The sequence below is a fragment of the Ostrea edulis genome, chromosome 2, assembly GCF_947568905.1.
Source record: "Ostrea edulis chromosome 2, xbOstEdul1.1, whole genome shotgun sequence".
Classification (NCBI taxonomy): domain Eukaryota; kingdom Metazoa; phylum Mollusca; class Bivalvia; order Ostreida; family Ostreidae; genus Ostrea; species Ostrea edulis.
In genome coordinates, this window is record NC_079165.1 from 46,164,355 (window position 1) to 46,190,788 (window position 26,434).

The 26,434-nt window shown below is 36.1% G+C and overlaps 2 protein-coding genes across 5 annotated transcripts in view; one reads left to right on the plus strand and one right to left on the minus strand.

Moving 5' to 3' along the window:
- LOC130051703 (BAG family molecular chaperone regulator 1-like) overlaps window positions 1–3,100 on the minus strand; it is a 34,703-nt gene extending 31,603 nt beyond the window's left edge. The window contains exon 1 of one of the 2 annotated variants that reach the window (XM_056154199.1): window positions 2,869–3,100. In XM_056154199.1, coding sequence (XP_056010174.1) covers window positions 2,869–3,040 — 172 coding nt within the window. In that variant the 5' untranslated portion in view covers window positions 3,041–3,100. The remainder of the gene's footprint in view (window positions 1–2,868) is intronic. The other variant, XM_056154200.1, reaches the window with a different exon arrangement.
- On the plus strand, window positions 2,394–24,717 carry LOC130051702 (protein mono-ADP-ribosyltransferase PARP14-like). Of its 3 annotated transcripts, XM_056154197.1 has the most exons (16): window positions 2,524–2,590; window positions 2,698–2,733; window positions 4,018–4,120; window positions 4,296–4,523; window positions 11,394–11,603; window positions 16,852–16,888; window positions 17,073–17,170; window positions 17,287–17,520; window positions 17,607–17,837; window positions 18,879–18,909; window positions 18,994–19,079; window positions 19,357–19,602; window positions 20,296–20,526; window positions 20,697–20,769; window positions 21,713–22,315; window positions 24,050–24,717. In XM_056154197.1, the coding sequence occupies exons 3-16, from the start codon at window positions 4,034–4,036 to the stop codon at window positions 24,283–24,285; spliced, it is 2,631 nt and encodes an 876-aa protein (XP_056010172.1). In that variant the 5' UTR covers window positions 2,524–2,590; window positions 2,698–2,733; window positions 4,018–4,033; the 3' UTR covers window positions 24,286–24,717. The 3 variants fall into 3 exon arrangements, with proteins under 3 accessions (XP_056010171.1, XP_056010173.1, XP_056010172.1); XM_056154196.1 differs by lacking the exon at window positions 2,698–2,733 and having other exon boundaries at window positions 2,394–2,590; XM_056154198.1 differs by lacking the exon at window positions 2,698–2,733 and having other exon boundaries at window positions 2,394–2,590; window positions 19,000–19,079.
- The last annotated feature ends 1,717 nt before the right edge of the window (window positions 24,718–26,434 follow it).

Genomic DNA, 26,434 nt, shown 5'->3' on the forward strand with positions numbered 1-26,434 from the left:
CTACTGACAAACAAGTTGATGGTGCAGGGGTTCCAACAGTCTCGTTTAAAATCAGCATTTCGCAAATTCTATGGTCGTTATAACGATCTAGTTTGTCAATACAACCTATCATTGGGTCAAATGCTGTCTGGCGTGTTTCATGCCGATTGTTAGGCTGTTCTTGGCACACTGATTTACTCCGTTTACCTGATCAGGATATAGGGCTCACGGCGGGTGTGATCTGTGTTACTCCTCCTAGGCACCTGATCCTACCTCTGGTATGTCCAGGGGTCCGTGTTTGCCCAACTCTCTATTTTGTATTGCTTATAGGAGTTATGAGATTGATCTCTGTTAGTTATCTTCACCTTTCATATATATGACTGATTGATGTTTTCCGCCATACTCAACATTTTTTTTCAGTTATCTGGTGGCACCCAGTGTATATTGGTGGGAGAGAGAACCCAGATACAATGTACCTGGGAAGAGACCACCGACCTTCCGAAAGTAAACTGGGAAACTTCCTCACTTACCGGCGCGAGCGAGATTCGAACCCGCGCCGACCAGAGGTGAGAGGCCGTGTGATTTTGAGCGCGATGCTCTAACCACTCGGCCACGGAGGCCCTTCTTTCATATATGAAAACATATTCACAATTCTTCATCTCAACAACAGCAGGGCCATGATTAGTCATACAAACATCCACAGGTACATAATATGTAACTTGCAGATTCAAGTTTGTTCAAATGATTATCCCAAATGTTGGGTGGATCACAACAAGAATAATGGAATATGCGGAAAATTAATTGAAAACAAATTCTTTTCAAGAGTAGCAGGGCCACACTTAATCAACATTCGTAAGTTGTGTGGATTCAATTTGCTTTTATGTCATCGCGACTAAAGTCGGGGGCATATTGTTTTTGTCCTATTTCCTCTCCGAAACTTTAAACTTGCTGAAAACTTTTGAATAGTGAGTGATGGGACTCTCATACTTGTGTCAAAACCCTTTTTCGTTGATTTTCGTCACCATTTTTCGTGTAGTTGATCATGTCAAAGTCACATGATTCACCACCGTGCTTTTTCTTCCAAAATTTTCAACCTTGTGGTCTTGACCTTGACCTTGGAGTTTGACCTACTTTTAAGAAAACCTAATCTGTGCAATATCTTCTGAACTATTTAAGTTAGGACTTTTATATTTCGCATATAGCTTCCTTATAGCGAAGTCTTTCATTTCATATCATATTTGACCCTGTGATCTTGACCGCGGAGTTTGACCAAAATTTCAAAACTTTTAACTGACATTTTAACTTGCTAATAACTTTTGAATGATGAGTGAAATATCTTTCATATTTCATATATGTATTCCTTGTTACAAGATCTTAATTTTGGTACCAAAGTTTCACCTGGTTACCTTTATCTTAATTTTTGACTTACTTTTTAAAAAGATATCATCGGCTATCAATTTTTAACAGCAATACCTTACATTTCATACCATTATCTATGACCTTGTGATCTTGACATCGGAGTTTGACCAAAATTTCAAAACTTTAACCGAAACTTTAATAACCTTGCTCATAGCATTTGAATGGTGAGTGAAATATCTCATAATATCTCATATTTCATGTATATATTCCTTAATACAATATCTTAATTTTGGTACCAAAGTTTTTGACCTTGTAACCTTAACCTTAACGTTTGACCAACTTTTAAGAAAAGTTAACGTAAGCAATATCTCCTGATCTTTGTATGTAATGGTTTCCATATTTTTTATATACATGTAGTATAGATTCCTTATGGAAAGACCTTTTATTTCATACCATGATTTTTGACCTTGTGTCGTGACACTTTGGGGCTAGGTTCGGGTGACAATAGGGGGTCCAAAATTTTCAAGGGATAAAAATTGAGAGAAAAAATTAAGGATATATGCGACGTTTCTGACATTTTCTCTTGATCATTTTTTATCTCCTCGATATGAAGAGCTCTTGTATGATTTCCGGAATAGTTTTAAATTTTTATGTAGCAATATTATCATATTTACAAGTATCAGCCTGTTTGGCTCAGTATGTTAGATCACCTTACTAATGGTGTAATGGTCCCAGGGTCGATACCCAATTGTTCCAAAAATAATTCTCCTTTGCAACAGTAAAATTGCTGTAATACATAAGAGATGACTTTACATACTTGCAATAACTAGGAACTACCAAAACTCTAAAACAGACATGGTAATATACCTTAAGATTTTTGTTGTTGTTGTTGTTGTTGAAGAAGAAGAAGAAACGAGATAAATTGCATGTGAATTCTACGTCACGAAAAATCATATACATGTACAGGTGTACTATATGGAGAAACGACTCGCATAACAATAGCGGGACCAAAGTGACTCAGGTGAGCAATGTGGCACATGGGTATCTTGTTTGAAAATACTACTTGAGGGTATGAACTGCAACGCTCTTGAATGTAAACACTTATTGGATTGTGCGTATGGCCGGACACTGTTGTTAATACTTAATGCGGAAACCTTAAAAAAAACACGGAAGGTATTTTGCGATTCTGAGAAAGGAATATCCGCTTTCGGAATCGTACTTTCGGTTTGATCTTCATACCTATCAATTACGGGTAAGTTAGTGTTTGTTTTTGTACTTTTACAATATTTCAATGTACATGTAACTATAAAGAAATATATTTATCAATAACAACTTCGAAAGGTTTTCAAATATACACAGGTCGATTTAGAAATTCGTGTTCACTGACATATCAAGGTAAGATGTTTTATATACATGTAGTCAGCTGGTAGTGTCGATCGATTCAAAATATCCATGTTCTTTCCACATCATTGCTGTGCGTATAGACCCTTTTCAATCAATTCAAGAACTAACAGAAAAAGAAATACATACAGAAATGCGGAGTTTTAAGTCCAAGCGATAGTCCGAACTTCTGACACTTGGATGACCAAAATATCCCCTCGATCCCTTTGAACGTTTGGGTACCCTTCCTATGTATGATAAAGAAAGACTTGTAACTCCTAGCTTGTTGGACGCCGGGTATTGGAGCTTTTGACACCAGCATGGATTGCAACAAAAGGCGGAAGTTAATTTAGTCAAGTTGCTACCATATTGTCTCCAATATAAACAAACAATATATGGTACCCTATTTCGGTAATTAAAAAAATAAGAAAAGAGAGACATCATATATATATATATGATATATATATGGCATTGTGTAGCTTTCGACTTGCATATAACTCATCTAAAGTGTCACCAAATCCCTTCTTTTTTTAAAAAGAAAGTCCTGAGATATTCGAGAATCAATCTTTAAAAAAAAAAGAACTATTCAGGTTACTCGAATTTAGGTAAGGCCCACTGAGCACTCCGTTATTTCACATGTGAATAGACGGTATTTTCTGTGCAATGCATCCTACAACATTCATATTATAATATTTTAAAATTGAAAAGTCACCTCCATTCGATAGGAGATATGTACATCTGTCAATTAGTTCTAAGGGAGAAAAGTATAACTTTCTTCATCTGTATTTTGCAACCGGTGGTCATTTTTAAACGTGCATGAAAGGAGCGCCATATGAACGAGTCACACAAGCGTTAAGATTGTTCGCCGGGACGTAGATCTATCTATATTCATTTGCGAAAATTTTGATTTATATGCGATAATACTATAGTATATAATATAAATCAAGATGTATCGAATATAAATCAAGAGTTATCCCATATACATGTAAATAAAAATTTTCGTATGTATATGTAGTATATCAAGATTATCGAATATAAATAAATATTTTCGCATATAACGGACTCCTAAGCTAAATTCTACTTCCAATAGTAATGATATTTTATCCTTACGTTGTGTGAGATTTATGTAATATTGCAACGTTTTACACGCCATGCTACTCTCAATTTGTATTCGTTATTGGATTTATGAAATTAATTACTATTTATTATCTTCACTTTTTCATGTAAAGCTTGTCATCATTAAAATTTAGTATATCGACGTTTTTAAAAATATAATTTGTATTAATTTTCATTAAACAGTTAGAAGAAAAGTACGATGTCTGCAGATATGTCTGCAGATAAGTTCGTTACCGTGGGGATTATCCAAGTTCGAGTTATCAAAGGAATTATAACGGACCAGCAGGTTTGTCGTAACCACTTTCATCATCATATCTCTCATCATTGGGCATAGTGTAATAAGGGGTAAATCGTCAGCATCATCAGCATATTTAAAAGTCGACATTACTATAGTGATATAATGTAAAGTCATGATTTACAGGCCCGTTTCAAGATTTATTAAGATATGTTGTATTTTCAAGGTTGATGTCATTGTGAATAGCAATAGACCTGACCTTGACCTGAGTAAAGGTCGAGCGTCTAATGCCTTGTTATTGGCTGCTGGTGACGTAATTCAGACAGAATGTAAACAGAAATATCCTAATGGGATACAGGACGGGGAAATCGCCATTACCTCTGGGGGACAATTATCGTGCAAGGCGATTTACCATGGGGCTCTCTCTAAGTATTCTTCAGTACAGGACGAGCAGGTGAGGCCAGGGGGTATGTCTAGGATATCATTCCGAGAGTCATAAAGTTGTAGTAACACCGAGTATTGATGGCGACTTAGTAACTCTCGATATCTTACTTTGTGTAAGTCCAGATTAGGTAAGTTACTCAGATTTATAACGTGTGAAACAGAATTCCTTCTCAGGTAAACACGATAACCTGGCTTATGCGATGCGCAGTTCAGTCGCAAATGTACATGTACAGTTAACTAACTGACAAGAAGTATCTTGTGTTAGGGTTATTGAACTTATATTGGTGAATATTGGCACGAGTTGGCTGTCAAAATGCACGAGCTTGCGAGTGCATTTTGACAGCCAACGAGTGTCAATATTTACCTATATAAGTTCAATAACCCTTTTATTACATAGCTAAAGTATTTAGTTGTTAAATTAAATCCCTTTTCACTCAAAATACTCCAAAATAGATGAGAATTCATCAATATTGGCATCTAAGGTGAAGGTGTGCAATATCAGCATGCATTTCTTAACTGTTCAATATTTGACCCGTCATTAATGCACGAGGCAAACTGATTTTGTGAATGGGGACATCATAATTTAAGTACAGTAAAACATTTTGCTTAAGTAAATATCAAATACCGGCTCTGTCAGATTCGGAGGACCGTCGTCTGCCATTTTGGCTTGTTTATGTGGCAGGGGACAGTTTCTTTGGTTCTGAAACATGTGGATAGAGGGTATACATCAAAGTCAGATTATGACAGACTAATGAAAAATCATATTTCCCTTTTATGTCAATACTTATATTTCATATTAGTGTAGTTAATAAATTATGACCCTAAATTACATGTAATCTCTAAATACTGGTGCTGGTGCACAAAACATGCTCTGAGCAGGTTCCCCTTTTTTGCTTTGATTTTCTCTCATTTGGGCTAATCCGCACCACCCCCACACCATCACAGTACCAAACATGGGGATTTAGATACTGTGCACAATCAAGAACCCTATCTACCCTTCTCAAAAATCTACCTTTCATATGGGGCCATCCACCTTCCCTCACAGCTACAGACCTTTTGCTGGACCCTGCATGTTTTCACCGGAATTTCTTCAGCAACTGACCACGTGTCTTAGTTTCGTATTTGCACCCATGTATATGCTAGGAATCATGGTGACACTAGCTGCAATAATGTAGCCCTATCCAAATTTTTTTTATTCTGACGTTTTCGGGATAGGGCTACAATTCCATAGGATCTCCGTAATGGTGCAAAATAATTTTATGAATAACCGAAAATAAACTCTGTGTTATAGTCCCAAATGTTGTTTACACCAAAAGGAGTACCAACTTTGTGCTCGGGCATGTCTAATAAAGGTGTTTTTCATTAAATATAATGTACAGCATGCAAAATTCTTCGTCTGCTCCGCCATGCTTGTTATCGCGAGATCTCGTAGGTGGATCTAATGAAAAACCTAAACATTGACAATCAGCGCGAAAATGTAGTTACTCGAGCCACTTCAACAAAGAAAGGAAAATCATATTGTTGCAGAAAGAATTTACACTCTGCTGTTCGGTTTTTAACTTGATATTAAATTCAAACCTTTTCAATACCGACGAAATAGCTTTCGCCTCCATACTTGTCCAGTGATGTAAATACTACCTTATATGGCATATGCAAATGACTTGACAATCGGAAGTACATCAAACATGGCGCACAAATATGAATCGAGAAATTGGAATTTATCGAAATTGTTGAAAACGGTAAAATAGAGCCTCACAAATCTTAAGTTGCAGGTTGTAAATTTATGTATTGACTAAGAAACATAGAATATCATTTTATTTACGTAAAGAAAGTCAGGAAATGTTTAGAATGAGCGCAAATGTTGCGGGAGTGAAGCACTCCCGCATTTGCACCATTACGGAGATCCTAAGGAGTTGTAGCCCCCCCCCCCCAAAAAAAAAATCAGAGAGGGCTACATTATTGCAGCTATGGTGACACCTACATGTTGTATATCAACATTTTTATTAAGCACTCAACTACATTCGACATGCATCCTAAAATTATTGTATACATTTTTACACATGTAATATCACTTCAAATATGGGGTATTTCCACTTTTTGAAAAAAAATGACGGGCCTATAGTGCCAAACTGTCCCCTGCTACCTTAGGTTACGTCGTGACGGTAACGTCAATATTGAACGCTTATACTCGGAATGTTTCGGGCGCATACAATTTACGCAATGCAAAGTTAGCGTTCAATAAATTCTCAAGATATTGAACGCTAACATTCTCTAGATTTTACGCAGATTTTGTAATAGACTATTCATTAGCTATATAATAATATTGTTATAGTTGGACAGCTAGCAGTGGCGGATTTGAGAGGGGCGCCGTATCCGCCGCCCCCCCCCCCCTAAAAATTTCAAATTAAAGGTAAATCGTGGTATCTTGTTTAGAAAAATGTACCAAACGATAAAAAAGCAATGATTTCTTCCACTCCCGGAGAAATAAATAACAAAATCTTTTGATCTCTTGAATTACTTAATTGGGAGAACTTACTTTTTCCCAAAAACCCTTAAAATTTGCGTCATTTTATTAATTTCACCTTATTAGAAATGGTAGAAAATAGTACAAAGGACTAAATAGGAGACATATTTCAAGCCCTATAAAATTTGTAAAATCCAGGCGGCCCCCAGACCCCCTGCCTCATAAAAGTGGCGCCCTCCGTAACCGTAATTCCTGGATCCGCCCCTGACTATTTCAGTAGACGAATTCTTTAATGGACCTCGTTGTGCAGTGCTTTCCTCTTTCGCACTTTTCTAAACTCCCATTATCTATAATTTTGTTAAACACGACTAAACTGGCTTACGTGTTGCGCAAATCCGCCGCATAGACTTCTGACTTGATCCATAGACACGGAACCGTGGCCTTTTTCACAAAATTCTTTCAATCAAGATGAACAATTCAAAACTACAGTAAATATATACATGTACATTGGTGATGAAACGATACTCTTACTTGGGGCTCAGTTGCACTCCTGGAGTCGATTATGTGACAGAGACAAAACTTTTATCTTAGCAATAAGATTTTTTTTATGAAAATGGCCACCGGCCATAAGTTTTCCAACGGGGTATGCGGCACTGTATAGTCAGCCCCTCCCCCCTCTCTCTCTCTCTCTCAATTTAAACCCACTCCCCCCCCCCCCCCCCCCCCCAATAAGCTTTTCTGTAAAGCAGCAGATGCAATAGTTATCAATTTATTGAAAATTGATGTAACTTGAAAAAATGTCCTTAAGTGAGAGGACAAGCATGTAGGCCTTTAAGGAAGTACGAATCCACGAATCCAACTTTATCATTTTTATACCATTATTGATATTTTCCGCATGTTCTCAGCTCTAGCCATGTCGATGTTTCCTCTTCGTGCAGCCTCAATTCCTTCCTCTGTATTTTAAAAATAGATTTTTTATATTTTTTTAGAAATCTCAAATTTCCAAATGAATTTTATATAACGTCATCAGCTCAATTATCATGAAAATTTGACGTTTACTGTGTCTGAGAACATAGCTATAAAGTACAAATGACAAACATCAAGAGGACTGAAAAACCAAACTCCACAGTTTCCTAGCACACCTGTCTGGCGATAGACGAATCCTATCTAATAATAGATGAATAAATGCATTTCTACGCTTCCAACTGCATATACATCCTCGTTTGTATGACCCAGTACAATTTTATAATACTGCCGTCTGATGGGAAGGAAAGAGAGGAATTATACCGTATATACTACATTAAACATAATACTAAACTGAGATATACCGTATATACTAAACATAATACTAAACTTAGATATACCGTATATACTAAACATAATACTAAACTTAGGTATACCGTATATACTAAACATAATACTAAACTTAGGTATACCGTATATACTAAACATAATACTAAACTTAGGTATACCGTATATACTAAACATAATACTAAACTTAGGTATACCGTATATACTAAACATACTACTAAACTTAGGTATATCGTATATACTAAACATACTACTAAACTTAGGTATACCGTATATACTAAACATAATACTAAGCTTAGGTATACCGTATATACTAAACATAATACTAAACTTAGGTATACCGTATATACTAAACATAATACTAAGCTTAGGTATATATATAATACTAAACTGAGGTATACTGTATATACTAAACATGATACTAAACTTAGGTATACCGTATATACTAAACATGGTACTAAATGAGGGTTTGGGTTTATAATTTTTTTTGAAATTAGAAGTTTTTTCCCTTCGTAACGTCTGATCTAACTTTCAGAAACTTTTCGTTGAATATTTTCCCATAGGTGCTGAAAACAGAAACTATGCTTAGATATGTATTGCATTTTTGAGAGCGGTTTTTGTGTCAGCACTACTGAATTCTAAATCGTAACCTAAGGCTGACAGAATATTTGACAAAAAGTCACTGTAACTTGAGTATCTCACGGAAGAAAAACTAATTCCAGAAGAACAGGAGACTGTTTTCTTAATACTTTTGTTGTCGATAAACCATGCAGGTACTACTAAGTAAGTATTAACACAATACAAGTAGGACCTTAAATTGTCCCATTGACCAATTTGCATTTAGGTTTTTACCATTATTAGCCGCAACATACGGAATCATTTGATTGCAATCGTTAAATAAGAATTTGAATGCCATCAGCAATGTTTTGATGAATGTTGCCAGTGATTTAAATGTCTGTAACGATTTTGGACATCTTCTGTCACCTTTTTAGCAACAGTCCTAAGCTTGTAAGGTTTCAATTACCATGTACTGAACATTCTGGCCATTCATCCATGTACTGAACATTCTGGCCATTCATCCATTAATTCAAGACCTTTCAGACCAGAATTGTTGTGCTCCCTTTGAAAAAGAGGCGGCATATTGTTTTGCAGTCGGTCTGTCGGTCAGTGTGTAGACAGGTGCTCACTTAATATCTTGAGAATCCTTTGCTTGACAGACATCAAACTTGGTACACTAGTGCATCTTAACGAGTATATGGTCCTCTATAGATTTGAAGGTCATATGGTCAAAGGTCAAGGGTAAATTTTACTCTGGACATAGGAAGATGCTGTTCACTCAATATATTGAGAATCCTGTCCTTAGCAGACATTAAACACTGGTACATCGTGATGAGTAGATGAACCCGATTGATTTTGGATTTATATGATCAAAGGTCAAGGGTCAAACTTTCAAACTCGACAAGCCTCGCGAATAAATACACCATATCAACTCGTTGGATAAACCAAATATTAAAACACGCAATATAGATATCCTACATTGTCTCAAATATTTTGAGAATCATTTACTTGATTGACACCAAACTTGGTACACTGGTACATAGGGAAAAGTGCCACATATGATCCTCATATGAAGTGAGTTTCATATGAGGATCATATGCAAGTCATATGTGTATCATATGAAACTCACTTCATATGAGGATCATATGTGACAAACATATGATTCTCATATGTAGAAAATCATATGAATTTCATATGAATTGATTTTCATATGATTATCACATGGTATAAATTTCATATGAAAATCACATGATTTTCTCATATAAAATAAATTAATGTGTACCATATATGAATTTTTAAAAAATAGTATGTCTTCTCTGCATATTACATATTAAAGTACACATACATGTCTCATATGATTTACATATGAGTTTCCTTACATATGATTCTCATATAACATATTAGCACAGCATGCACACAAAACCTTCATATGTGAATCATATGAAGTCCCTTTCATATGATATACATATGTGAATCATATGTAAATCATATGAAACACATCATATGATTCACATATGATGCCCTTTTTTATGATTCTCATATGAAGCTAATCATATGATCCACATATGAAAATCATATGTGGATCATATGTGGCAAGCATGCCTGTGTAGATCCTAAGGAGTAGATGACCCCTATTGATTTTGAGGTCATATGGTCAAGGGTCAATCCACTCTGGACATAGGAAGATATTGTCCGCTCAATATCTTGAATTGTTTTTGGCACTACTATCAAGTAAATGATACATGTATACAACCCTTTCAATTTTGTATCACAGGGTCATACATGTACATGTTTCTGAATCATTTCTTGTTTTTCCTTACCAAAAATATATTCAGTCAAGAACACGTCTTTTATAATTTGAAATGGTAGTCGAAATGGATTATTATGTTTTACTTTTCAAATTTTCTGAGGTGTTTTGTTGTGATGACAAAGATCTTGTTGTTGGGTTTTTTTCCTTCATATTTACAGCAATTTTTCCTAATTCCAGAGTCCGAAAGGATGGATTCTGAAGGGTTTTTTTTCAGCTGTATAATTTGGACTGCCAAACCCCACAATCACCAACAAACGTCTCCTTTTGGCAACCACAATTTACGATAAGAACATATTTCTTTCATCCTTTGTGGAACTTCTCCTGGCTAAGTGATACATATTTTTCGTTTGTGTAACACCAACACTAACCATTACGTATATACTTCCCATGAAGAGAATGATTTGGAGAGTTGATGTAAGACACGCAGAGGGTGACATGCAGTGATATCAGACAGAGAAGCTGGTGAAACCAGACGGCAAAGAGGGAGGATACAGGAGGGATGTAGGAGAAAATAAAGTTTGGAAACAAAGGCAGAATGGAATAGAAATCAGAAGAAAGTCATAAAGCGTGTCATCTCCTCATATAAACACGGCATGGACCCTGCTGCATCTTATATCCATAGACACACACAAACACACGCACGCACCGCGCAATCGCCGCGTTACTGTATCCCGTCCGACTTCGTTTTAATGTTGTATGTTCCAGCACTAATTATCTTTTTGTTTCAATCATTCCAGACTCTTCAAACACTTATCCATGCCTGTCTAGATCAAGCAAATACGGATGGATATAGGACAATCGCAATTCCAGCCCTGGGAACTGGGTTTCTCGCCTACCCAGTGGACACTGTGGCCAGTATCATGTTTGACTCTATACATAAATGTGCACACCAATCTCTAAAAGAGGTCAGGATTGTTATATACACAAGTGAGAATGACTGTTTCAAGGTATGTATTTTGCTTCATTCACCATTATTCTAAATGATTGCTTACGTATAAAGTAGTTCGAACTTTATAGTGTAAATTCATGTAAGCATTAGAATAATACCTTCTCAAAGCGAGAATCCCCTCGCAACATGGCACACTATATCGCGTGATATCATTCCTGCAATTATTGTTTAGAACATTAGGAATTGTGGGATTCTCATTTCAGTGACCTTGACCTATATATATTCGACTATGATAATCATTAGACAGCAAGATCTTTATGAATGACAACATCCTTGCAAATTATTTGAAATCGAATACAAAATATTGTGGAAACATTAGATTCATAGGGACTAGTTTTCGTGGATTTTATGGGTACCCCTGTTCCACGAACTTCATACCAAAACGAAATTTCGTCGTACAGAAATCATATCCGCAAGATTATATCCCAACAAAACTATAAAATCCGAACAATTCACAAATATTGACCCACATAAATTTACACGATTCCACGTTACCTGAATTTCTTCCTAAGACAGTGGCTTTTTGCTTTTTTCCCCATTAAAACATTCATAGGGACCAGATAAGTATGCAATATTTCATTCATGAAAGCTATGTAGCATTATTATATGAATTGATAAAAACTGTAATTCAAATAATGCATGTTGGAGCTTCTCTTCCAGTGACCTCTATGCTTGTACTTTTTGCATTTAACCTTGAAAAACCAATAAATCATAAAAGGTACCATCGAACTGCAAGAATGTATCCGTTCCCTTATTCTTATATTCTGACATTTTTGGTAAAGGGCTAAAAAAAAACTTCAGAAGGTCTTTTCGTTGGTGAGAATACATGTCAACCCACTTATTTTAGGAAGAAGGAATGAAAACAATATATTTTCAGTTAGGATAAACCTAGATAATGTGAAATAATGATTCGTACATCACTGCAGCTACCATCCTACGATTATAAAATTGGAAATATTCAGAAAATTTCGTAACCTAGAAAACCAATACATATTGATGAAAAAGTAGCGTAATTAAAGAGCTCATTCCTCGTGCTTCAGGTTAGTACCATTACAAAACGTTTCACGAATTTAACATAAACTATCACTAAACCCGTATTGCGCCACTTTTGCTCACGTCTCCGTAAATATTGTCCATACTCTTCCCTTTTTGGGGGTATACTTTGGATATCGGGGGCCAAGTCAGACGTCGAGTCAGCAGAAGGGTGTACTTCGTCAGCATTTTCAATAGCAGCAGCGAACGAACAAGTTACATGAAGGAAGGGGGGGGGGGGTCATTTTCCCATGTTTTAGCGAATTAAGCATGATGTCAAATGAGAGATAAAATCTACTACGCACTCTGTCTAAAACCCATGAACATTGTTTAGTTAGTGAATACGTTTCACTGAAGCACAATGAATTACGTCATATATGCAAGTGTAAAATATCGTTCTTGCTAAAATATATGCGCAGAAATACAATGGAAGGTACAGCGCCGCCTCAAAAGTATTCGCGGAAAAACAAAATGGCTACGTGATTTTTAAAGACAAATCTCTACCCAGAGTTATCGTTCCTTACACTCACTTACACCTCTGTTAACGTCTCGAGGGTTTTACAAGATTTTTGTAAAATGGCACGTATGCTCAAATAACGTATGGGTTTTACTTCAGTTACAAAAATTTACGTAAATAAATAAATATTGAGCAGATGTCCAGTCTTTTTGTGACACAAGAAGCATTGATTTGGGTTGAAACGTGGATATTGGGTACTTCTATTGCACCAGGCCTATACATAGGTACATGAAGAATATATAGTAATGGAAAAAAATCTACAAGTAGTTGCTTGTCCTACATTTTCCCGATATTTTTTTTAATAGTTCTTAGTTTTATTAGCCGTAAAAAAGGTGGATTTACATGTGGAATAACATTGCTTAATTTGAGACGTTAACAGAGATGTAAGTGGGAGCAAGGAACTACAACTCTGGGTAGAGATTATTTTTAAGATAGCAAATTAAAAAATGATTCACAGCTAGAATTCTTTGATTGTTTACTGATTTTGAGTTCTCCCGTACATGTATCACATGACTAATAATCTGACTAGATGACGTATTGATCAATGTTGTCGTCTGCTATTTTTATCAACCGGTGTTTTCCAGCATGGCACGAAAGTCGAAAGAAATTAACACTGAGCTTAGAAAAGTGGTCGTTGATTTAATCGGGAGGGACACAGAAATTGCGACATTGAAAGATTGTTGAATATATCTGAGTCAACAATTCGATCTATATGACAGAGTTTGTTTACAAAGTCCGCCATTTTGTTTTTCCGCAAATACTTTTCAGGTAGCTCTGTACCCTTTATTGTTTTGTTTTTAATACAAATCCGCGACTTCATCAAACCGCCATCATGTTAGAAGAGAGAAAAGCGTTAAAGAAATAAAGATACAAAGGGTTGTTTTTTTGGTTTTTTTTTGTTTTTACAAAGTTTCTATATCAAGATATCACAATCAAAATATTATATTTCATCTGTTAAAAATATTATGACGTTTTCCTCAAGCTATTAATATGCATTATGCAAATATTGTAAAATAAAAAGATTTTGACAAAAAATTACTTTCAATGCTCTCTTTATCCGAAATGTCATCAAGAACCCCCATGTTACATTCTTTTTTCAATTTGATAATTCACGATACACGACCTAAATGCAAATAGATTAAAAAAAAAACTACTTTCTTGTCCTCAAAACATTTTTACAGCTTCAGTGCAAAAAGGTTAAAATTAGTATTTCAGAATTTCAAAGTCACAGTGATGCACGTTTGAGAACACTTGATGTTTAGATTTAATTTTTCCGATTATTGACCACCTCAAAACATGAATTTTCAATTAGATACCGTGTCCTCTTGTTCATCATGCATCTCTGTAGAAATGTTCTGGAGACCTTTCACCTGTATTCTTATAAACACGTAGGGACAAAGTATAAGGTACTATTCCCGCGAGCCTGATAAAAATCGAACTTGAAATATGGTGACTGGCCGCATTAGTTTAGTGGTTAGAGCGTCTGCTTTGTGACCGAGTGGTCCTAGCTGCAATAATGTAGCCCTCTCTGATTTTTTTTTTTTTTTTTTTTTTAGGGAGAGGGCTACAACTCCTTAGGATCTCCGTAATGGTGCAAATGCGGGAGTGATTCACTCCCGCAACATTTGCGCTCATTCTAAACATTTCCCGACTTTCTTTACGTAAATAAAATGATATTCTATGTTTCTTAGTCAATATATAAATTTACAACCTGCAACTTAAGATTTGTGAGGCTCTATTCTACCGTTTTCAACAATTTCGATCAATTCCAATTTCTCGATTCATATTTGTGCGCCATGTTTGATGTACTGAAGTTTCAACTTCCGATTGTCAAGTCATTTGCATATGCCATATAAGGTAGTATTTACATCAATGGACAAGTATGGAGACGAAAGCTATTTCGTCGGTATTGAAAAGGTTTGAATTTAATATCAAGTTAAAAACCGAACAGCAGAGTGTAAATTCTTTCTGCAACAATATGATTTTCCTTTCTTTGTTGAAGTGGCTCGAGTAACTACATTTTCGCGCTGATTGTCAATGTTTAGGTTTTTCATTAGATCCACCTACGAGATCTCGCGATAACAAGCATGGCGGAGCAGACGAAGAATTTTGCATGCTGTACATTATATTTAATGAAAAACACCTTTATTAGACATGCCCGAGCACAAAGTTGGTACTCCTTTTGGTGTAAACAACATTTGGGACTAATACACATAATTTATTATCGGTTATTCATAAAATTATTTTGCACCATTACGGAGATCCTATGGAGCCCTATCCCGAAAACATCAGAATTAAAAAAGAAATTGGATAGGGCTACATTATTGCAGCTAGAGTGGTCCTTGATTTGATCCCTGCTCGTGCCTTGGCCGTGTATGATGTAAGACGTAAATGTAGATATTGACTGCTCCATCGTCAAAGCTCAACATTTAGAAGTGAGAGTTGCGAGTCTTTTGGATGAGGCCTTTGAAAAACCAAGGTCCCGTTTCACTGTTATGTCATCCCTGAGCACCATGTATAGCTCTAACGTGACACCTCAGTTACAACTAGTGACGTCTCATTATAATGTGAATGAAATTATCGCTCTAGATAACGTGACACCTCAGTTACAACTAGTGACGTCTCATTATAATGTGAATGAAATTATCGCTCTAGATAACGTGACACCTCAGTTACAACTAGTGACGTCTCATTATAACGTGACACCTCAGTTACAACTAGTAACGTCTCATTATAATGTGAATGAAATTATCGCTCTAGATAACGTGACACCTCAGTTACAACTAGTGACGTCTCATTATAATGTGAATGAAATTATCGCTCTAGATAACGTGACACCTCAGTTACAACTAGTGACGTCTCATTATAATGTGAATGAAATTATCGCTCTAGATAACGTGACACCTCAGTTACAACTAGTGACGTCTCATTATAATGTGAATGAAATTATCGCTCTAGATAACGTGACACCTCAGTTACAACTAGTGACGTCTCATTATAACGTGACACCTCAGTTACAACTAGTAACGTCTCATTATAATGTGAATGAAATTATCGCTCTAGATAACGTGACACCTCAGTTACAACTAGTGACGTCTCATTATAATGTGAATGAAATTATCGCTCTAGATAACGTGACACCTCAGTTACAACTAGTGACGTCTCATTATAATGTGAATGAAATTATCGCTCTCGATAACGTGACACCTCAGTTACAACTAGTGACGTCTCATTATAATGTGAATGAAATTATCGCTCTAGATAACGTGACACCTCAGTTACAACTAGTGACGTCTCATTATAATGTGAATGAAATTATCGAAGGGACGTAAAACAAACAATGACCTGACACTTTAAAAAAAAAAAATTAAACAGTATTTTATTATGAAAATTCACAACAGGACTGGGCAGCAGACACTGTCTATATAAGTCCTCTCCGTTGACACAAGGATGGATAACCAAACTCAAGAACGAATATATCAAAGAACGTGCAAATTATTTTTATACCCCTGCAGCTGACTGTTGCGAGGGGATATTAGTGATAGGCTTCAATGCATGGATTATTGTAACAACAAAAATAAATCATATGCTTATTAGTTTTATAGCTGAAAAGTGTAAAGAGAGAAAGAAAGGGGGGGGGGTAGTATATGCGCACCGTAATATTAACTTAATTGTGCATGCATTTCATTATAAATAGAAATTTTTGGCTGAAGCGAGGACATACCTTCCAAAAGGTAACCACAATCGATATGTATATAATTTTTATACAGTAACATACATTATGTTTTCTATGAATATCTTATAAAGTGGCATAACAAAGTAAAATAACGAACATCTAAATCGTCAAATGAAAGTGCCAAAGTTTTAAAAGTCTAAAATTGAATTGATAACAGGTAAATTGACCATCATTAATTACAGGTAGGGGAAAGAGAGGTCAGTCTAAAGGAAACACTGACGGACACAAAATTGGCAACTTGGCGGTAGAAGTGGTGGTGGACACTCTTAGCTCTATACAGGTAGGATTTAAGATCGAATTTCACTTCGGTTAAGCCGTAGTCGCTGAAATGTAAGCACCACTGAAGTCTATTGAGTAATTTACCTAACTGTTTGTGATTTAAATTTCAAATCTTAGGCAGACGTGTTAGTATGTAGTGGACCGAAAGACTTGCAGCTAAATAATGGAGCTTTATCCCAAGCCTTGCTGGAAGTAGCCGGGGATGAAATGCAAGAAGAACTTAGCACCAATTATCCGAATGGCATCGACTTTGGTGAATGTGCCATAAGTAAAGGATTTAATCTCAGCTGTAGATATGTATACCATGGAGCATTGCCTAAATGGGGAAGCAACACACCGGATCCTTCTTTTGTAAGAATAAAGTGATATCTTTAAATTCTAGTATCAAAGGTAAGGTATAAACTTGTGTTCTTTCATTCAAATGTTTTTAATCGCAGATCTTGAAAAAGTTTATGTATGAGTGTTTAGAAGAAGCGAACAAACATTCAACGAAGTCAGTAGCATTTCCGACCCTTGGCCTAGGCGCACTTCAGTTTCCCGTGGACCAAACAGTGAAACTTATGGTGCAAACTCTCCGTACCTTCAGCAGAAAGCATCGTCAAATGAACATCAACAAAGTTATAATAGTTGTATACAGTGAGAGCAGAGATAGTTCAACAGTGAAGTCTGTAAGTCAGTAATCTTGAGATTAATCGATAGTCTGTAAGTCAGTAATCTAGAGATTAATCGATAGTCTGTAAGTTAGTAATCTAGAGATTAATCAACAGTCTGCAAGTCAGTAATCTAGAATTTAATCGATAGTCTGTAAGTTGGTAATCTAGATGATTAATTGATAGTCTGTAAGTTAGTCATGTAGAGATTAATCTACAATCTGTAAGTCAGTAATCTAGAGATTAATCTACAATCTGTAAGTCAGTAATCTAGAGATTAATCTACAATCTGTAAGTCAGTAATCTAGAGATTAATCTACAATCTGTAAGTCAGTAATCTAGAGATTAATCAACAATCTGCTAGTCAGTAATGTAGAGATTAATTGATAGTCTGTAAGCTAGTAATCTAGAGATTAATTGATAGTCTGTAAGTCAGTAACCTAGAGATTAATCAACCGTCTGTAAGTCAGTAATCTAGAGATTAATTGATAGTCTGTAAGTCAGTAATCTAGAGATTAATTGATAGTCTGTAAGTCAGTAATCTAGAGATTAATTGATAGTCTGTAAGTCAGTAATCTAGATGATTAATCTAAATATCAAAATTAAAAAATATTCTAATTATAAAAATGAATAAAAACATTTATCAATGCAATGACAAGATATGTTCATAGACGATTATTCTGAATATTGACAAATGAAGATAGGCTTATGAACTGTATTTTCCAATAAACCCCTTAACTTCAAAAACCATACTGTCAGAGGGTTTACTGGAATATCTATACTTGTCATTATGTGAATGGTTGTATGTCTCCTGAATAGGAACTTAAGTGATCGTATTACAAATACTATCGTAATAGAATAAACATATTTATCTCGTTGTGAAATTGTTTGGTGAAGAATACCTTCCTTAGTGTCAAGATATTACTGGAAAATAAAAGTATCCCTCCTCGGGCTTAGTTTTTATTTTCAAAGAAAGTATCTGAACTTTGAGGGTTGCTCTCCTATGTAGTCTTATTTCTTAATTTGATGAGCTTCTGAAGACACGCTTACTTTTTGCAGACATTGTTGAAGGAACTTAACAGCCCGGCAGGTAAACCAGCATTTCTCTCACTCTCGTTCGACAATTTCTCATTATAAAGTTTCTGCCATTCGATCTATAAAATCCTTTTATTAGTTTCAGCTGTATCAAAATCAGTTTATTCTGGAAAAATCGACAATGTCTCGATAAATGTGATAGTTGGGAGTATCACGGAAGAAAAGGTAGTTTTATTTCTCCTTCATAACAATGTACAAATTACAAGTTTGGAAAATGATGATATTAGTAATTCACGTGAATGGAAATTAAAATGGTGGTGAAACTTAAGGAAAGAGGTAAAAATACAAAATGCGTTTCACTCATACTCTTATGTTCAATGTAGGTTGCTTTAGCATGTTTCACAGCATTCGACTTAACGACATGTTGTATTTACAAAATGCATGTAAGATCTTTATAACGACCATGAAATTGGCAAATAGATATTTTCTTTCAATTCACTAGGTGGACGTCCTTGTGAATAGTGTCTCTACAGATTTGGGAATGACCTCGGGGACTGCAGCTGCGGTTTCTGCTGCAGCTGGCTCAGGGATGACTAACGAAATTGCCCAAGATTATCCGAATGGAATTACATATGATGACGTTGCTGTTACCTCCGGCCACAACCTAACAACTGTTAAGAAAATATACCATGGTGCCCTTCTTCCGTGGTATTCAAAACGCTCGGGATCAACGAAACTCCCTGATGAGGTACATTTCTTAACATGACGTTCATGTATAGTCTTATTCTCTTTAGAGAAGTCGAGAGGCATAGCCTACATCGACTTCTCTTCGCAAGCATTCATGTTTTGATTCTGGAAAACGTGTAAATGCCGGAGTCGGTGACGGTTTATGCTTCGACCGACGTTTCGACTCAGATGTGCCTGGATTTACGCAATAGACAAGTTGTTTTCAAACATTTAACAGCAATGCTCAAAACTGTCACAAAGAAATCAACACGTACTTGCTTTTATTCCATTTTCAACATGTCTCCTGTCCCGGGTTTACGTTAACTGGTCTTGGGAGCTGTCACAATAGGGAACCAGTTAAGAGAAAAGCAGGCTGACGTAATCAGAGTTGTGATTTAAACCCGGGACAGGGGCATGTTGAAAATGGATTAAAAGCAAGTAAGTGTTAATTTCCTTGCAACGGTTTTGTGAATTGCTGTTAAATGTTTGAAAACAACTTGTCTATTGCGTAAATCCAGGCACATCTTAGTCGAAACGTCGGTCGAAGCATAAACCGTCACCGACTCCGGCATTTACACGTTTTCCAGAATCAAAACATAAATGCTTGCGAAGAGAAGTCGATGAAGGCTATGCCTATCAACTTCTCTAAAGAGAATAGTATAGTCTGAACTTTACGTTGATAAAATCATATCTAGTTACGTCCGTTTGTTTGTAGTTACTGGAGGAATTTGTCTTGAAATGCCTTCAGAAAGCGAACTCTAGCGGTCACTCATCAATAGCTTTTCCAGCTCTCGGAACCGGATATCATAAATTTCCAGCAGATGTTGCATCAGCTAGTATGGTTTCAGCATTTGATGATTTTTGTAAGCAAACTAAAAACAAAACTGTCTTGGAAATACGCGTGGTGCTATTCGCAAGTGGTCCTGATCTGCAGCAATTGGAAAAGGTTTTGTATCTATTTATCATTCATCATAATTTGATAACCACACTGAGGGATAAATCCTAAATAAGAAATGATAACACACGACACACTGTTTAGTAAAGCAAAAAATGTATAGCATCTCCATAAAATGTATAGCATCTCCATAAAATGTATAGCATCTCCAAAATTTACAGGCCTTCCAGGATGAATTAGGGAATTTGTCACCGGGAAATAGTACAAAAGAATCAGGAACAGCCGGGAAACAAGGTAATTAATATCTGAGATTATGTAGTCCGATAAATTACTTAATAAAATGTGAAGACAACGAACAGTGATCAATCTCATAGATCCAATAAAGAATACAAAATTAAGAGCAGGGCAAACACGGACCCCTGGAAACTCCAGAGGTGGTATCCAGAGGAGTAAGCATCCCATGTTGACCCGTCACACCTGCCGTGGGCCCTCTGCCTTGATTACCAACCAATAGAGTATAGGGAGGATGTAAAACTCAAAACGAATATGCAGAATTAGCTAGAAGCATTTCAACTAATTGCTGCAAGTTAGTTAGAGGATGAACTTTTTTAGCATCGAGAGAATCTCTTTATTTGGAAACAGTTTGGGGTCAGCTTCGAATTAGGCGAAAAACAACATGAATAAAAACAATGTATAAAGAGGACCAGAATTTGACTCCAAATACATGTATATATTTCTTATCAAAATTACAACACAAGAAACACTCTAAATTGCATTTACCTAAATGTAAATCTATAAAACTTCTTGTGTACCAACTGTAGGTGAAAGGAGTAATCTGTAGTAATCTGTAGTCAAATTCAGTATGTAAAGAACGGCCTAACAATTGGTATGAAACACGTCCGACAGCTTCGACTTACCGACATGTTGTATTTGCATAATACATGAAAGATCATTATAACGACCTTAGAATTTGCTAAATGCTGACTTCAAACGAGAAACCCTGCACATCAACGTATTTGTCAGTGCCGGTAGCTTGCGTTGATTTTTTTTTTTTTTTTTTTTTTTTTGTGAGCAGGGAAAACGTTAGATTTTGTGCTTGAACATACTGTAAAATATTCAAATAAAATCAAAATGTTATTACGTGATTTAACGATCTTTGGAAATTTAATTTGCTCAATGTGACCATGATTAAGAAATGACAGTAAATGATATGCTTTTTTCATTGAATAATTTTCAGCAAGCAACACTAAACACATACCTCTTCGAAGGCGAGTCCCTACAGTAGCTCCAAAACGTGGAACAAAAGCATATCTCATATATAAATACCAGGAGGCTGCACGGACCCCGCCCTACTGGACGAAATTTACCTGTCAGAAGAAACTCAAAGATTGGAATTTAGCGGTGAAATCTGGAGCTTCATCGCACATGGAAAATGTCGACCAAAATACTTTTCAAAGTATTGAGGCTGCTTTTAAAAGTACGTTGGGTATAGCACAAATTGTCAGCATACATAGAATAGAAAACGTTGAACTTTTCTTGAAATACACCGATGAATGTCAAAGACTGTTTCGGAAAGCGATTGTGGAAGGAGATTTTGTACCTTTGGAGAATGTAACGGGTTCAAGTGGACCGGCTAAGACAATGCAATATTTGGATTCGACGATGCTGAAACACACACATCCAGAAATAAACGAGTATTATTTCTTTCACGGAACAAAGCCACAGAGCGTTGCTGTGATTTCTGGACAGGGGTTAGACAACAGACTGGCATATACAGGGGGTTTACTCGGGACAGGGGTCTATGGCGCAGAGGACGCTTTGAAATCCAATGGATATACAGGTAAAGTGTGCTCTGATTTAGAAATTCTTAATAAAGTTTTAGTATTCTAAGTATGATGATGATGATATACTAATAATGAAAATTTATATTGCGCTCTATATAAAACGAATTACTCTAAGGCGCTTCACGTGGATAAAAAATTATCATAGTGTTATGGTAGTATGAAGATCATTTTCATAGCATATCCTTTGGATAAATCTTTACACTTATACCGAACAGTTCATAACTGATTGATTGTTTCTGGACTAAATTGTGTAATCTTAATCTAAAATGTCTGTCCTTCATATTTCTCTCTGATGAATCTTTACGTGTATTATGTACATGTATATTGATTATTTGTTTGTATGTATTTTATTGAGCACCACATATACCATTTTGTAGTTTTCAGAGTGTAAAAAAGACATAAACTTTAACTGTATTGAAGTTACCTATGCTAGACATCCGCGTCCGATTATTAGTGAGTTTTTTTTTTACTAAGTCAACACCTTCTGTGACACAGGACATCCGTTTCTACGACCTGTGTTATCATTTCTACGTCAAGCGCTTGGTGAGGAATAATCGCTACCTGTTTTATGGACTCGGATATCAAACCCGTGCCTCCCATAAAATTGAGCGCTCTACCGTCTGATCTATCTTGCATTCCATAGAACGTGTAAATAATCTCAAGAAATTAATTAATATCTCACGATGAAATTAGCCCTTTGGCGATTTTTGTCGCTCAAGTTTATTACAATGTATATCAAACCATAAATGATTTCTATTTTACCATAAGTCACCATACTTTATACAAAGAATCGCTATGGGATGGGGAAGATTCCAACTGATATAAGGAAGGTCAGGCGATACTGATATAGTAGAACGATTTCCGGTTAATTGATTGGTTGTTTTATGTCCCGTCGAGAATTTTTCACTCATATTGAGACGTCACCAGCTGTAGGTGAAGTACCACAAACTTAGACCCATGCTTAGCGCTCAGTGCTGTAGCAGTGAGGTTTTTTTATCGTGCCAACACCTGTCGCGACACGAGACCTCCGTTTTAATGTCTTATCCGAAAGACCCGTGATTCTCACTTCTAAATATCAAGCGTTTGGCAAAGGACCAATCACTACCTATGTTTATGTCTTAGCTCAATCGTAACTACTCGGCAAATGAACCGGCTACGGAAAAGGACGAGGGCGTGATCCGATTGTCCTTAGCTTTGACGCGGCCATGACACGAGCGGGCCTAGAACTCACGACCTCCCGGTTACGAAGCGAACTTTTTACCACTGAACTACCGCGACTGCTAAACGGTTTCCGGGCTTTAAGTAATTCTTCTTTCCACCAACAGTCGTCATATTTCATTTAGTAACTCGCCATGGTATAAGGATGACCCCTATCAAGTTTGGGGACTAAAGGTCAGAGTTCAAGCAAACTGAAATAACGGTTTCAGGGCTTTAATAGTAGTTTCCCTTTGTTCACCTGGAATCCCCACACACATGAGGAAGTCCTCTATCGACTTGAGGACAAACGATAAAAGTCAAGCAAACTGGTCGGTGGACTTTGAGATTAGAAAATGGTCTCTTGGTCACAAGTAGTTTCTCCAATTCATTAAACTTGTTTGGTGGTTTTTTGGCAAATTGAAAGGTCATTTATATGTCGAAGTATTTTTAACAAGAAATACGATGAAACATTAAAGGTTTACTACTATTAAAATATTTTTGAATTGTTTCATTTTTATTTCAAATCAATTGAGGAATGGATACCAACGGATGCCGCCCGATGTTCCTTATGAGAATGTGCCTTGGTGATATTCATTTGACGACATCCACTTGTAGCTTCACGAGGCCACCTTGTAGAATATGCGCCCGGCAAGTTTGTAGCAGTCACCAGGAAATATTTGACAGCGTGGTAGCGAACTTTCAATTTCGAGAGTTTGTTGTATATGACAGAAGTCAGTGTTACCCAGAATATCTTATATGGTATAAATAATAAGAAAATTATGTTCCCTTTATATTCAGTATGAATGTTTGTTACTGACTGTCTACAGAAATATGTCGGATTGTTAAGATCCACACAAGGCGATGCACGACCGTGTCTTCTATGAACTTACACAACCCGACATAGTTCCGTAGACAGTCGGTAACAAATCTATCAAGAAAACATTTGTTTCCATCAATTGTCGCCCGAAGAAAGTGCCAACTTTTTGTTAATAGGAATATGCTGCAAGATATGTTTAAAAGTTTAGCATTGGACAAACTTTGATCAGAAACACTTCACTTAGGTCTGTATCCGGTTACATAAGTACATGTACAAATTAAGATGTTTTACAAAGGTCTTGTTAGTGACCACACGCTTCTTTGCTTTCAGTGTTCATGCGTTGCGTTTTTCAACAGTTGTAATAAAATATGGTATTTATTCATACATAATGTGTCTTGTTTTTCATTGCACTTAGTAATATTGACTTCTTTTGTTCTGTGTATAGGTGCTTATGCACTTCCACCCCAGTCTGTATTTTTATTATCAGGTTAATCTATAGCATCACTGATATGGCATTCATAACACCAGTTTCTGTTTGGGATTTGTTTCCTTTATTGAAATAACAATGGGCCACGTCTCTCACCTAGTCACCTTGGCTCTGCTCTTGTTCAGCTGTTGCGATTTTAAAAAGATTTTTCAATGTTTATTCCCATTTTACAATTTTGACCTCATATTTTGGCCCATAACCGACCTTGAATTCACACAACATGGGGGTGCCTCAATACCAATACGACCAACATGACCTTGCTGTTCAGGAGAACTCTTTTCTGTATACATGTATTGTGTTAAATTGACCCACTCTAACCACGGGGTTATTAACTTGAATAATAAACTTGAACCCAAAGAACGTAGGAACTCTTGCATTTTGATATGATTTAATATGGCCCTACTAATCTTGTGTAGAATTTCTTCTATTCAATTTCTTGTATATTCGCAAATAAAAATTCGATCTTCTGTCGCCCCATCCTACCCCTGGATTGAGCAAACTGGAATTTGAATACCTGAAAATGTTTGCATATTGATATGACTAATCATTGCCTTGCTGTTGTCGAGATGAAGAATTTTACAAATGTAATTTGAAAAATGTTTTCTTGTATATTTTTATCTAAAATTTTGAGCCCCTATTGTGGTTCTCCATGGGTCAAGACTTAAAGAAACTTTATCTGTACTACCTTGGGATGCTTGACTTATCATGGTCCTGCTGAGATGAAAATTTTCAAAAGATATATATATATCCCAATGTAAATCTTTAATCCCCGACTGTGGCCCCATCCTACTTCTAGTCCCACGATTTGAAGAAACTTTAATTCCATGTGATGCTGGTGTATCAAACTTTAATTCTATTGATGCTGGTGTATCAATCTTTAATTCTATGTGATGCTGGTGTATCAATCTTTAATTCTATGTGATGCTGGTGTATCAAACTTTAATTCTATGTGATGCTGGTGTATCAAACTTTAATTCTATGTGATGCTGGTGTATCAATGTGACTAATCATGGCTCTGTTCTTGAGAAAAAAAGTTTTTTTAATAAATGTAAAGTCTTTGAAAATAAATGTCTGATTCTAAGGTCGTTAAGATTATGAGCCTAGAATGAGAGTACCAAACCCCCAGGTGTATAACCTAGACGCAGTTCTCCTAGAATGGACAGTTTGAGGCTAATATCCTACTTAAAACATTACATCTTTTGTTCTAAGAATAGACAGGCTCAGATACACCCATTGACAATGATAATTATGAATAAAGCTCTATCTAAATACTAAGTAGCCTGACAATATAACCAGTAGCAATCTGTTTCTTTCGTTCACTGACTGAAATAGTGTCAGGTAAATTATCAATGGTATCTTGTGCTGCAGGTGTTTTATATCAACTCACTCCGTGGTATTGGGCCATATCAACATGTACTATGTCAGCATTTTCATTGCACAATTGAAATTTCATGATGCTAATGAAATTAAAGTACTATCAAAGTACTTAATAGCTGATATTCAAGATATGGAGGAAGCTATGAAGCCAAATTTTGATCTGTAAAGCATTTTGTTTTCGAATACCGGTATATCGGACAATGAAATGACTAATGCCAGTCACAAGAACCCAAGATG